At 35.3% G+C, this 14,701-nt stretch overlaps 1 protein-coding gene across 1 annotated transcript in view; it reads left to right on the plus strand.

The window, feature by feature from the left end:
- The window catches only part of LOC107293460 (usherin-like), a gene marked incomplete at its 3' end in the record, with an annotated part of 212,151 nt that overhangs the window by 7,434 nt on the left and 190,016 nt on the right, over window positions 1-14,701 (plus strand). The window contains exon 2 of the mRNA XM_015822612.1: window positions 2,095-2,260. Coding sequence (XP_015678098.1) covers window positions 2,095-2,260 — 166 coding nt within the window. The remainder of the gene's footprint in view (window positions 1-2,094; window positions 2,261-14,701) is intronic.

Raw genomic sequence — 14,701 nt, forward strand, 5'->3', positions numbered from 1 at the left:
GATTGCAGAGTTCACTTAAAATTCTGTTGACAAATAATTGATGGGATCAGAATCATTACTGAAAGAGAATAATGGTCAAACTTCATTTATCTTGTCTGATTAAAAGTGAGTTAGTGACAAGCCAGTATGTGGGCAAGAATCGTGACTATTTTTAACTGAAAAGAGTAGCATAGGTCTGCAGTGGGAAAACAACAAAGTTATCTTTGAAATAGTATGCCCTATAACCTTGAACTAATGTAAAAATAATTCTAGAAAAGTTGGAACATTTTATGAATAAATGTTTTATTGTGTGCTGATATGGCATTGCAATATAATGGAATTATATTACATTGCATTCATTTGCTGATAGAACAACACTCAATTGCAAAGATTCTCCCCTGTTTTGTTTATTCCTACAAGGGGGAATATCTTCCAGGGAAGATTGGCTCAGTGTCTGGAAGAGAACTTGAGGGCATGCAAGAGAAATAGCAATAGCACTTATACTTATATACTGCTTCACAGTGGTTTACAGCCCTCTCTAAGCAGTTTACAGAGTCTGCATATTGCCCCCAACAATCTGGGTCCTCAATTTATTCACCTCAGAAGGTTGGAAGCCTGAGTGAACCTTGAGCCAGTCAGGATCGAATTTTAGCAGTGAGCAGAGTTAGTCTGCAATACTGCATTCTAACCACTGCGCCAGCCCGGCTCAAATAGGGCAACTGAAAGCCTGAATAAAGAAAAGCCTGCTTGTGCAATGTTGGATGTGGTAGTATCAGTTTGATAATTATCAAATTATCAGTATTAATTACTATCTTTAGTACACATTTGGATACAGTCCCATGGACACTATCTTAGTTATTAAGTGGCAAAGTGAGGTAGTGACTTCACCCAACCGATGTTGGAAAACAGTGGCTGCAGTTTATTACCTAACAGAACTGAATGTGCTACATTTATTTATTTATTTATTTATTTATAATTTAATTTATACCCCGCCCTTCTCCTCATGGGACTCAGGGCGGCTAACAGCCTCATAAAACTACAATACAAATACAATAATTAAAAGCCGAATTAAAAAGAAATATTTAAATAGGCCGATCAATTAAAATTATCCTTAAAAATCCCCTGAAACTTTAAAATCATTAACANCATGGAGTTCAAGTGGTTTTAGCCTAAATCAGTGCTATGACCAAGAAGTATCAGCAGTACAGGCTACCACTACAAAATTCCTGACATATGGTTATCCAAACTCTGCTTAAAGTTCCAAAAACAAAGAAAAAAAATCCGCAAAGCAACATGTCCACTGAAACACAATATTTGTTATGAGGAAGTTTCTTCTAACGTGCTTGACCGCAGTTTCCATTGTTGATTCTAGAGAGAAGCAGAACAAATTCTACACTGTCTTGTGAATGCCAGTATTTTAGAATTTGGAAGGTTATTATTTTGCCTATCATTTATGTTCTCCAGACTAATATGTGTAATATAAATAAAAAAAACAAGCGGAAATTCAATTGCACCATCAGGGCTGTTATCTTGAATTTTTTTTTAACCCTGCACTAAACCCTGAAAATGTTTAGCTCCTTTGTTCATATTAGAAATTTTTTGCCAGTATCATCAGTGTTCTCTGCAGATAGCCCAATGTGTCACTGACTTTAAATTGTACCAAGAGTACAGTGTTGCTTCCAGCGGCCCAGATATTATGCTTCTGTTGACTGAATGATTAGCATTAGCTTTTTTTTTTAGCATATGTGATATCCGTAGATCCTGCTCATATGGGGATGTTTATTATTAAGTTTTTTGGTACCTCAGCCTTAAATTTATAAACATCTGTGTTGAAAATATCATCTTATTAGTTTTGACCCATTGAAACTTGCAAATCCAGGTTATTTATATAAATTTGATGAGGAGAAAGAGCCTCAAACAGAGGCTTAAAAGATTCCGGCAGAAACCTTCCATGATAACTTATTTGACTTTAATTCTATTAAACTTAATTCCTGTTTTATAAATACCTGGTTACTCACACCTGCATCACTACTCCCCCCCCACCTATTTCTCTAGTGATCCCACTGCTCTTCCAGAAGTTCACCCTTGGTGTTGTTTTCTTTATTGTTTCCAAAGGTGTATGGTGGAGAAAATTGTTCATGGGCAGACTGTGTTCAAGCTTACAATTTCTGAGAAAGAGACAGTGTTTTATTATCACACTATAAATGGGCTGCAGCTACCGATAAAAGTAATGACACTGGGGAGAATTCTGGTGAAGAAATGGAATCATCTTAGCGTGCAGGTGAGTAAAATAAATAAATAACCTTTAGCATCAGTATTAAACTCTTGTGTTATATGAGAGGGGCACCTCTGAACAAATGTTAAAATGTAGAATTTAACTTAAAATATTATGATAAAGTGAGGGACAAAGGATGATACATTTCTTTATTTCAAACTGCGCTTCTAACAGAGTTTTAACAATGACCAGTGTTCATTCCTGCATATAATATCCATCACGGGATTGTAAAGCAAGCAAGCATAGCAGTAAAATAGGTATTGAAATATTTCACAAGATACTTAGCTGTGCTGAACATAGCATTTGCCTTATAAAAAAAGGTTCTAGGTTGAATGAGAAGATATAAAGTTTCTGGATTAAATACCTAACAAGTATGAGATCAGTGTGTAATAGCACTGATTCTCTAATCCACCACTCAAGATGCTATATGCATTTACAGCATATTCCTAAATTTCAGTACTTTTCAGATTCCGTATGTCACTTCTTAGGGGAAAAAAAAGGCTTGTGTACAGAATGTTGTGCATCCTAGGCAGCTTTTAGGTGTTCAAAATAATGAAACTGTTCCACTGGCCGAAGGACACAGCTACATATAACTCATAATCAATCATTAGTGTCATACTCAGTGAGTTAGTATCTCCTTTGGGGCTGACATAATAGCACATAAAATTGAAAGCTGACCTCTGTACTGGTACTATGAGCAAATGCCATGAAGTAGTAGTATTCAGTAGCTCCACTGTGAACCTAGAGGGTCTAAAATTAGCATAAGGGTTTAGATCTAAAGGTTCTACAGAATTTATTAACTAGACCTAAGGTAAAAGCTGAAGTAAGAGAGGATAGATAGAACATTCTGTGCAGGAAATATGGAATTATAATGATACAGAAGAGCCATGTAGTGCTTCAGTCTGTCTTCCAAAAAGATGCTTCAGAACAAATGTAGCACCCATGTATATCTCTTTAAAGCAGCTTTATCAATTCAGCTGTTTTAATTGCAGAAAAGTCCTATTTTTCAAGTTCCTATGTTCTCCAAAGCACTTTTTTGGAGTCTAAAAATCTAAAGCATTACACAGTCCTACTGTACAGTATTAGAAGTGGCTATCATGTAAAATTAGATTATTTTGCTGTTTTCCTAATGTTTGTTTATATATTTCCTTCTATAAATGAATTAAGAAATCATGAACTCTGAAGAGTCTTAAGAGATGTATGTTGTCATTTGCACTTCTACCAAAACTAGAGTGAAATGGGTCATCTATAGAACTGCCATTTGGGAATGTTTTATTACATATTCAGTATCACTAATTATTTAATAATATCCATATTAGCTCAATCAGATTTGCATAACTTTGCCATGTTTTGGCAGTACACACATTAAAAGCCTTAGAAAGGAAGTTGAAATGCAAAATGTAAAGGGTAACTGGATTTGAATTACTCCTTTGGGAGCAAAATGCTCTTAGAATGCCTATTGAAATCAGCATTATCATTTCAATACATGTCAGATGTGAGCCTTTTTTTAGTTTAGCCAATATTTCTTTATAAATCTTTAAATCTTCCAGTTCTTTCAAGAAAAGGTTAAAGTACTTATGATTTAATGAGACCACTTTACATCATAACTGTTTGACTATCAAGAGAAAACTTGTCCTTTCCAATTTGTAAAATCTTCTTTTTCCCGCTTCTCTGGAATATTTTGGAGACTCTATATTTTATGCTTAATGACAAGTGCATGACAATTTCAAGTATACAGAACAAAACATTTACTTCTTTATTACAAGAAAAGCATAGAAAAGCAAAAAACTGCAGTCTCAGGCTCATGGTCTGCCATCAAGGATTTCTGTATTACTGCATTTTTATCAAAGACTCCTGAGCAAACTTTGTGGCATTGGGATAGGAAGACCTGTCCTTCCATAGATTGTGAACTACTTTAAAAATAGTAAGCAAAGAGTAACTATAAATGAACAGGATTCTCAATGGAGAAAAGTAAGAAGCAGAATATCTCAAGAGTCTGTGTTAGAATCAGTGTTTTTAATTTGTTCTAAACTATTTTGATAATCAATGAATTGGTCAAGTCTGGACATAGTATAAAAATATTCATGGTGGCAAGAATTAAAAATAACTGCTCAACTCAGTGTAATTTATTTCTAATTATATATTCATAGTGTGTCCTCTTCTCTTCTCTTCTCTTCTCTTCTCTTCTCTTCTCTTCTCTTCTCTTCTCTTCTCTTCTCCCCATCACAACTTTGAACAGTTGTTAAGTGACATAAGTCAAGGACTACATGTTTGCCATTCATTTGCTTAATGGATGCAGGTGGCTGACAAATAGCAAAAGAATTAAAGTATTAAAGAACAGAAAAGTTAGAACAACAGTTTTAAAAGGTCAGTGAAAATAAATACATTTTCACTCTCTTTAAATTAGGTAAGCAGGGGCCTTGCTTCAACTACAGTGGCAGTTTATTCTATTTTATAAGCCTGTACCATGAAGAAAGCTAAATTTGTTGTTGATGTCAAAGCTAGCCTAGTAAGACCAATAAAAAACAGACCACTAATAAACAGAATATGTTGGGTAGACAGTAAGGAAATAGGTAGTTCTTTAAATAGCTTAGACCTAAGCCATGTGTTTCACTTATTTTGGAATTTATATGCCACTTTTAAAATTAGTTTTCTCACCCACTTTATTCTACACTAGAAACAGGTTAATGGATAGCACTAGACAGGCCACATTTGAACCCAGAATATGATCTAAATCAAGAAGTAAATAGCAGCATTTGATTCAATCTTGCAGAGAAGCTAATTATTCCTATTAAACTTGATGTGCATTCCCTGGAATATAATCTGTAAACCATAGGTAGAATTTTAGGATTAGGATCAGTGATCTGTATATATTAGCTGTATATCTGTCTTATCTATCTAATTTATCAAAAAGATATTAGTTTGGTGTTGTGGAGAAAATGTTGGGCTAGAAATTAAGAGAGTGGGTTCTAGGCCAGCCTTAGGCATGAAAGCTAACTGGGTGACTTTCACCCAGTCACTGTCTCTCTTTACCCAACTCAGCTAATAGAGTTGCTGTTGTGAGGAAAATAGATAGCAGGATGTTCATCATCTTGAGTTAAATATATAAAAAGGCAGGATAAAAATGTTATAATAATAAATAACATCACAAAAATAATTTAAAAAGCGACAACAGTAAAATAGCTTGCTTCACTGTATAACCTAGAGTTACATGCAACACTTTTCAGAGCAACTCTCTATAAACTTAAAATAACTTCATACTCTATATTCATAAATGAAGCCTAAACACAAATCATATATAGAGAAAAAAAATGTAAAGTAGATTAATGAACAGAGGTGGTTGAAGGGTAGAAATTCATCTGGAGTGACAATGACACTAAGTAGGTGCTGGGCAATTTCTATAGTATCCTGTAATAGTGTTAGAAGTGTGTGGATAGGTGGAAGATCGAGAAATGCTCTAGAACAGACATGTCAAACTCGCAACATCATGTGACATCGCGCAACGTATTGGGATGGTTTTGCCATTGCCAGCAATGGGGTGGGTGTGGCTTCCGGATGATGCGTCCGACCCACGGGACGGCAGTTTGACACCCCTGCTCTAGAAACAGAAAAGCCAAGGCCAAGAAGTCAAAGCTATTTTGCATTGGGTAGCTATAGGTATTATGTAGGCCTAAAATCACAAAATAATTTTAAAGAGATGTGGTAGAAAAATATTTAAATGCAGTTTTTTAGGGATATATATATGTATACAAGACTTGCATCCTTCATCAATTAGTATGCAAAGTTTTATTTTGAAAACCAAAGTAACTAAATACTGCAGGCTTTACATAGCCCAGTATTAAATCCTGCAACAGATTAAAGTCACTGAATCATATATTAGCTCAACTGGATGAACCTATACTGTAGGTCTTATCCCGATGATGTGCTGTACCTAACAGCCTGCAACCTGATCACATCTCCTACAAATAGTCCTACCAAAATTTTAGTAATTGGCTCTTAAGTCACAATTTCAGGAATATTTGATTTCTATTCCCAGAGACTTTATCCCTGGAAAGTTCATGACAATGTTAGACTTTTCAACATTGGCCAGTAGCCAGTAGCATGGGCCAGGATTGGCCACTGTAAGATATCCTTTCTCTCTTTGACAGTGGGTTCAATAATCAAGAGGCTTGCATTTTTAGTCACTTTTTTCCCCTCAGTTCTTTTCCCCAGAGGTCAGTGGACTAATTTAAGACATTCGTATGGCAGGCCTGATTGGGTAGAATTAATTTAACCCTCTAGAAAACTGGATTCTGTTTGAGGCGAAATTGAATTCCATTAGGGATTAATAAGGTTCTTATTAATAGCACACATTGTTTTGTTATTTTTGAAATATTCCTCTGCACTGAACAGGTCTTTGCAAGTTGCTCATAAAGAACCACTTAGATTAACTGAAATAGCTGAGGCACTTTCAGGGTCAGACCATATTTTGGTTATGTTTTTTTCCTGATCTCTCTCTGAGTGTGGTTAAATTTATGAATATCTGTTCATTCTTCGACATCACGTTAATTGCTTCAGATTGCTCAGTGAAGTCCCATCATTGTTTTCTTCTTTTCTTTTAATTTATGTAGTTCTTTGAGGGATTCAGGTTGAACTAGTGGCCCTGTGTACAAAAGAAAAAAAAAGAAAAGTCTTGGATTGAAGGAACACCATTTCCCATCGAGAAGGGATTAGCATTGTAGGAGATAGTGAGGCGGAAAAGTAAAGGAGGGCAAAGAGAAAAGCTAAAATATCTTTTAGACAAATGCTGGAAGCATATGTAATAAGACTGCTGAATTGGAGTGACGTGTTTTCAAGGATAAGAAAGATATTATTGGAATAAGAGAGACAACCAAGAAAATGAAAGGGGATTTAAAATGCCAAGATAGAGAAAGAGTTTTAGTGCGGGAAGGGAACCAATATAAAGCTGGAAGAATTGTAGTAATATTGGTGAAAGATGATACTGAATTTGCAGCAGTTACTAAAAAAAAGTGAAATTCTCTTGTAAACAGTTTGACTGATTCAGCTGAGTTTTTGTAGATGTTGAGGGCAATACAAATTAGTTGGGTTATTTTGAATGTTGCTGTTTAGCCAAAGAAATAGTCAAGGACTTTGATCACTGGTGGGATAAAGAGAGGATTTGAAGAGGAAAGGGATTAACCAGTGAATATGTGAAATATTGAGCTTTAAAAAAAAAGAAACTACCAAATGTTTGCATGTGATTTGTTTGTTACCATTTCTAAAACAAGTACCCATGTTCCCCCAAACAGCATGAACTGAAAATTACTATGTGAACTGTATTTACCCATCAGAATTTGTATATTGATATGGTGAACAGGTAGGATCAAGCAGCCATGTAAGCATTAGATTTGAAACATATGTGGGAGTATGTAATAGACAGCCAAAATGGTTCAAAAGTTATTGATTTTATTTAAAGCAAAGCTAACTTTGAAAGATAAAGCTAAAATGCACTGGGGATTTTGCTTGCAATCCTGTGATGAATGGGAAATCCACTCCACACAAGTGGAAAATATACAGCCTATGAAATGTGCCGAGAAGCTGCAATTAAAATTCATCCCAGTTAAGTCAAAAAAAGGGAAAAAGCCGATATGGGCCTGAGGCAAAAGAAAGAAAGGGAAAGAGATAACTTGCTCTTCCCGACCCTATTCTTCTACCTTTCCCCCTTACTCTTCTTTACCAATCCTCTTTTATCCTCTCTGGATCCTCTGTTTTATGACAGTTCTGTCACTCTGATCCCCTGATGAGGTTTCTTTTTCTGTCTAACGCCTCTGCCCTAGCTTTGCAGAGAAATGGGCAAATCCTCAGAGGGAAAGGTTAGGAGACACATCTCTATTTTCCCCTTTCCTTCTCAACTTTTTCTGAGTCTCTCTCCCTCCCCCCCCCTACCTCCCCGCCATAGCTTTGAGACTAAGGAATTGCTAGATAACCTCCTGGTTGTATCTCTGTCTTACCAATACCATCAAATTCTTTCCATGCAGTCAGATAATAAAAGCATACAAAAATGAGGTGGATAGATCAATCAAACATTGAGTGCTTTTCCTCTCAGATAATCACTAAGGTATTTGCAAAGAATGCCGATGGGCAGGGATGTCCATAGGGTGTGGTTAGGAAGTCAAGAAATCTAAAAATGCCAACAGATTCTTCTCAGACCAAATGTATTTTGAGTAGTAAATATATGGAAGAAAGACTGCTTAACACTTGGCTCCAGCAAGATATTTGCCTTTTTCCACCTAGTTTCTAAATATTTTCATAACTGTGCATCTCGATGATGTTGTGGAGAAGTCCAACACTTAAAGCATGGAGTGAGAAAGAAAAGACTGGAAATTTGAGAGAGTCAGAGTAGACTGCAAATTACCATGGGTGGTGGTGGAATGAGACTGCTGTCAATTGTATGTAAGAATATTTATAGACATTTATTTTTAGTATCTATATTCCCATTATCCAGACATTGTGATATTTATTGGAACTAATTAGAAGCTGTGTTTTAGTATAATGAGCAACATTGTGAAGAGTGGAATGCTGACTCCTGATCTTTTCTGAAATAGAGAATACATTTATTCAGTTAAGCTACATGTTTCAAAGAGAAATTTCGAGTTCCATAAAAACAGCATAAGGGTTATTCCTTTGGGGCGGCACTGTGTGGACCTAGTGCATAATTTCAGTAATAAAAACATGTAAATTCAGAATTAAAATCAAAACATATTTTATAACTCACGTTGGTCACATTGTGGAAAGGGATCAAGGTGTACAAATGGAGACAAATTTGTATAAACCTTTCAAAGTAATGCTTGAGTAGTATTAGGAAGCAGCAGTTAAACTCCCCCCCTCCATTTGAAATCTGAACTTCTCAATTTGTTTTTCTTCTTTTAGTAGAAAGGACAATTGTTATGTACATTTCCATAACATGGAAATGCTCTTTGGTCTTCGGTCTAGGAAAACTCCTGGAATAGTGGTTGCTGCAATATTAGGGAAGTTGAATAGGTGGATGCTCTGTGGAAATGCCTTCTGGAGCTTTTTGTTTTGTTTTGTTTAATAACATATTGTGACTTGCTCTTTAGCCCAAGTGCTCCCAGGGAAGACTAAAATAAAATAGCAACAATAAAATGTTAAAAACAGAGGAGCAGCATAAAGAAGCCAGCAATAAAACTGTTCAAAAGGCTTCAGCAGATTTTAAAAGCTAGTCGTGAAAAGAAACCGACATAATGCAAGCAATTCTCCCAAAGGCTTTAGGGCAGAGATTCCAAAACTTTTTGCCATCACACCTCCTTTTAGTGTAATCTTAATATACTCACTTCCCCTAAAAATCTAAAGACCAAATGAGGGAAAGGTGGATTTATTGTAACACTATAACTAAAAGGTTCTTCACACTTTCCTGGACTCTTGTCTTTACCTCCCTAAGGGAGGTACACTTCACACTTTGGGAAGCCCTGCTTTAGGGAGCCTGGGATTATCCAAATCCCCACTGGAAGCAAATTGAGCCCCCACCATTAGTCAACGGTGCCCTTGGGCATTCTCCTCTGCAGCAAGAGAATGTCAGAGCTTAGTGCAAAAGTGCCAGGCAGTGCTGTTGACTGATTAGCGGGACCTCAGTTCAGTTTGTGCAGATTCAAAGCCACATCTGATAATGTCCTATAACTATGAAGACCTTTTTTTTTTAGTAAACATCTGTCTCAGAACATTGAGGCTCCAGGGATGATTTTAAATTTGGTAGATTTGTCTGATAGGGCCTTAAAGTGAGTTGTAATCAATGAAAGGATAATGCAAAATAAATAATTAAATAAAGGGTTTTTTTAGGCATTTGTACATTTCTGCTGGCAAATTCTCCAAATGCTGTTGATTGGCATATATAAATGTTCAAATTGGGTTGCCATTTTCTTCTAAGTCACTTATTTACTATTTTAGGCATGGACTTTGAAGATTCCTAATAACATTTTCTCTGAAAAAATAATAAAAATGAAAATAAATATTATGGCTTTTGAGCCTATCTTTTGGTATATCTTGTATAATGCAAAAAAAAAAAAAGATTTGCAATTATATTAGCTAGATTGATGTGATGTTCGTTCACCCCCCCTCTCTACAACTGTTTTTCGTATTCTTCTTACTCATTTTCTCCAAAGCTCAGAGTAATTTATATGATTGTCTCCTGATTTTATCCCCCCGTCAAGAACCTGTAGGTAACTTTGGGCTAAGACAGAGTGATTGACACAAGATAACTGATGTAAGATGAATTTCCATAGCTAAGAATTGACTTGAATTCAGTTTTCTCAAGTTCTAGTCCAACACACTAACAAACCAAACCAGGTAGATTTTGCTTAAGCACAGAAATCCAAACATTTAACCAAACATTTTCATTTTTGACAAAATGTTCAACATTTGGCAAATCCCAATCTATGACTGATAAACCTTCATCTTGGTAGATACCTGTTTCACCCCCCCCCCCAAAAAAAAATTCCAGGAAATTGGTGGCTTCAAGTGGCCTTTATCTGTCAATCATATTTGTACTCCTTGATAATAGTTGTGATGATTTATTAACCATAGAGATTCACTCAAGGCTGCACATTATAGCAAAGGCTTCTGGCCCTTTTTTCTACTTGATGACTGACTGACCAATTTCTGATGAAGCTTGGAAGGATCATAAAGTTTAGCACCATGTCCATTGTGATGTTAGTTGCCTCTATATTTTAAGCTTTCTGTCACAGAAGCTCTCTTGGTGTTGTTGGGCTCAGGAAGTTGCAGCTTGTTGCAGTTGAATGTCAATAAGACCAAAGCAATTTTGGTTGATTCATAGCACAAGCTTAAGCATATTCACTTTCACAGATTACATTTGACAGATAGTTACCTTCAGCTGAACTCTGTGGTTAGAAGCCTTGGTATACTCTTGACAGAGAGCTTAAGAGTTGATGCCTAATGTTTATTTCATGTCTTATTTTTACTTACCAAAGACTACAAGGGGATGCCCACATTAAAATGTATTTGGGACAGGAATTTCAGTCTAGCACCTATTTTACACGGAGTACCATCATGATATGATTTTGCTAATAAATTAAAAGCTTAGTTTTAGAGTTAGGTAATTTTCTCCTCCCAAAATGCAAAATAATAAAGCTGTAAACAAACAAGAGTACAAAAAATACAAAATTGAAGAGAGTTGATGAGTAGTGTGAGGGATTCATAAAAAATTGACATAATGTATTTCATTAGTTATATGCTGCCCAAAATAGACTAATAATTCAAATAAATATGTTCTTTACTTTTTAAAAATAGTATTTTTGAACACATACAGTCTAGTGTGTTTGTTTGTATGTGTGTGTGTGTGATTTTGTTGAAATAATTATTTAGGGTAGAGACTCGCTTTAAAAAAAAAGAATCTTATTGATATATTGTATTAGAAAATGTTCAAGATCACACAGCCTGGTCCATCTTGATGCCTTCCAGATTCTTGGGGATTCTGGAGATTCCAATTTCACTCATCTGGATAATGTCACAAAAGTAAAATATAGAAGAGTTGCATAATAAGTGTCTAGAAAACCACATATTAATCAGTTTATTTTACCCTTTGACATAAGAACTGTTCTAGATCACAACTTTTGATGGGCTTCTTTCTACAATAGCAATCAAACACCACTGCAATATCTGCACCCAGTATTTCTACTGTGCATTGTTTTTCCTGCTACTGTAAATACCCATAATCACTCTGACCAATACCTATGATTAGACTGTCTTCCTAAACTTTCTATTTTATTTTTCAAATAAAAAAGTACAGTATCTTAATAGAAATAGTTTTTAATAGAGATAAAAGGAGTTAGAAGGATTGGAAAGGGAAATGTACTGAAAATGACTTTTCGGTGCAGTGGTTAAAATAACTTTTTAGAGCTGGTAAGAGAAGCACAGTAATACCATGGTTTTCTTAAATGTAAATTGCATTGTAATTCTTAACTAGTTCTTGTACTTTAAAAGTAGTTATTGCATATATTTAATTCTATATAATAATTAATTCAAGACATTAGAAAATGTACAAGCACCCTGCCACTTGTTTTAAAAGGTTTATTTTTATGTGTGTTAAAAATGCTTTAAAAAGCAACAGTTAGGTTGAATTACAAAGTGCCTCTTATTGCTGTCAACTGCTTTCTTGCCTCCAAAGAACTCACCTATGGCCGAACAGGGTAATGCTGTAACTAATATATAGCCCTTGGGAAATGTCTTTTTCCTCAGAAGAGATTTTGCTTGCAAAATCTGTGGTAAAAGTAGGTATTCAGAAGCAGCTTTAAGCTAAGACTAAGTAGCTTAGGGTGCCAAAGCTTAGAGAGCCCCAACAATAACCCTTATTTCCAAATCATTTTAAAACTGCAAATTTTCACATTGGTGAAAATCAGTTAATGTGGCCTTGGGGCACAGTGATGGAATGCATACCTGAAGAAGCAGTACGACCATGACTTCCCATGAAGGGGGAAGGAAATGTTTGCAGTAGGACCATAACTTCCCATGAAGGAGGCAGCACATTCCAGAGAGGGGATCAAGACAAGAGACTACACAGTCCTGAATTCAATTGGGGAGGGAGGAAAAGGTTCAAGATAGCCATACCCTGGAATCTCCTGGGTCATATCTCATCAGTTAGAAGGTTATAGCTTTAGTCTGGCAAGATTCTGTCTATTAGGTATAAACAAATAAAGAACTGGATATCACTGTGGTATCTTTGGGCTTGAGCCTGACAGCACCATATACATTTGAGGATATATGGAGATGTTTTTCAATAGTTTCCATTGAAAATAAAGTATTTTTAGAATTATCATATATAGGAGTTATTCTGTCCATATCAGTGAAGAAAATGTATTTTCCCAAATTAATAGACTACTTTATTATATAACTTGAATTAATGATTTGGGTATGCTAGACATCTTGATACAGGCCTGAATGAATCCTAAATCCCTCTGGAAGGCTAAATTAAATATTTAACTCTGTCCCTCAACTTCTGTAGGGATTTTCAGGAACCGCAGACCAAAAGCCATGTCTAAAACTTCCCTGCAATACACTTCCAAACTCTAACTTCCCTAGAACTCAAACCATAATATTTTATGTATTCTATACATAATACAGCCATTGGAATCTGACTCATATTGAAGAGTTAGTTATTCTCTTAGAACCTTAAATTGTCCTAATCTGTTTTATCTAGTATTAGACTTAATTAGGAGCCCTGTTCCCATGTTGCTCAGCAACCCAATGGAGCATAGAATGTCTATGTTTTCTTACACAGATGAAGTCCTAGATACTCCACACATTCTTTACAGAATGCTTTTGTCCTTTGTCAAATCTGACCTTATTTATATTAATATCGGGTTTATGTTATTTTATATCTTTTAGGTTTGTTGTTCCCCTAAAACAAAGTTGACCAGTAAAGTTTATTGCATCCTTAGTTTTCTGGATTCAGTCTGCTCATTCATCACCTCTCTACTAACATTCTCCAAATATATTTTTAGTTCCTTACTGAATACATAAAGATCAGAGGGTATGAAAGACAGATTACTAGTTAAAACAGGACCATAGTCAGCAGACTCATCAGCAATTTTGTTACTAGCTTAGATGTTGCCATTACTCTGTCAAATATTATGTAGATAAATTATCTGAGCAAGCTTGTCCTCCTGGACGTCATTCTTTGATTTCTGCTTTGTTAACATGGTATTTGCATCTTTTTCTGTCTTGTCAAGAACAAGACCCCAGATAAATTCCTTGTGACATATGCAGAGAAGCACTTTCATGTTAAAGTGACATGTTTCTTGTTCTCCTGTATTTGCTATATAAATTCATTATCTCTTGCCAAGCTTTAGATCTGAAAGGTTCCTTTGTGTTCTCCGTTTTCATTCTAAATCAAATATTAAAATGCAACAAATGTTTAAATACTTATACATTATACATATACATGTATTCAAACTGAGCATGCCACACAAGAAGATAATGATATACAGAAAATTGCATAGTAACAGCTATATAAATTAAATCTTTATGTTAGACTAAACCTTGGGATATGCTGCACGTGCATTATAAGCTAGGGTGAATGTACTATACTAACATTAATTCACTGGTATTCAAATATTTCATGATATTCTAAACATGAGGAATGGAGAAGAATGTCTTTTTCAGATTCATTTATTGTCTTAGAAACAACTGTGAGTCATAAACTGTAGACGAATCATGCTGATACATCATAATCATCTCTTCACACTTAAGGTTATTTAAATGGTTCACTGTAAAGAAAGCATTGTGTGCTGAAATAGAAAATATGGGAAAATCTGGATTTCCATTTGCTACTTCTTGTATGTATGCCTCCAGCAGCTTGTGATTTTGTGGCCTTTTAGTCCATTATATTTTGTCTTTATTTTAAAATTCAATAGTTTAACTATTTCTTGTATGCCATCT

Source organism: Protobothrops mucrosquamatus, unplaced genomic scaffold (assembly GCF_001527695.2).
Source record: "Protobothrops mucrosquamatus isolate PMUCROS unplaced genomic scaffold, P.Mucros_1.0 scaffold1626, whole genome shotgun sequence".
In the NCBI taxonomy this organism is placed as follows: Eukaryota; Metazoa; Chordata; class Lepidosauria; order Squamata; family Viperidae; genus Protobothrops; species Protobothrops mucrosquamatus.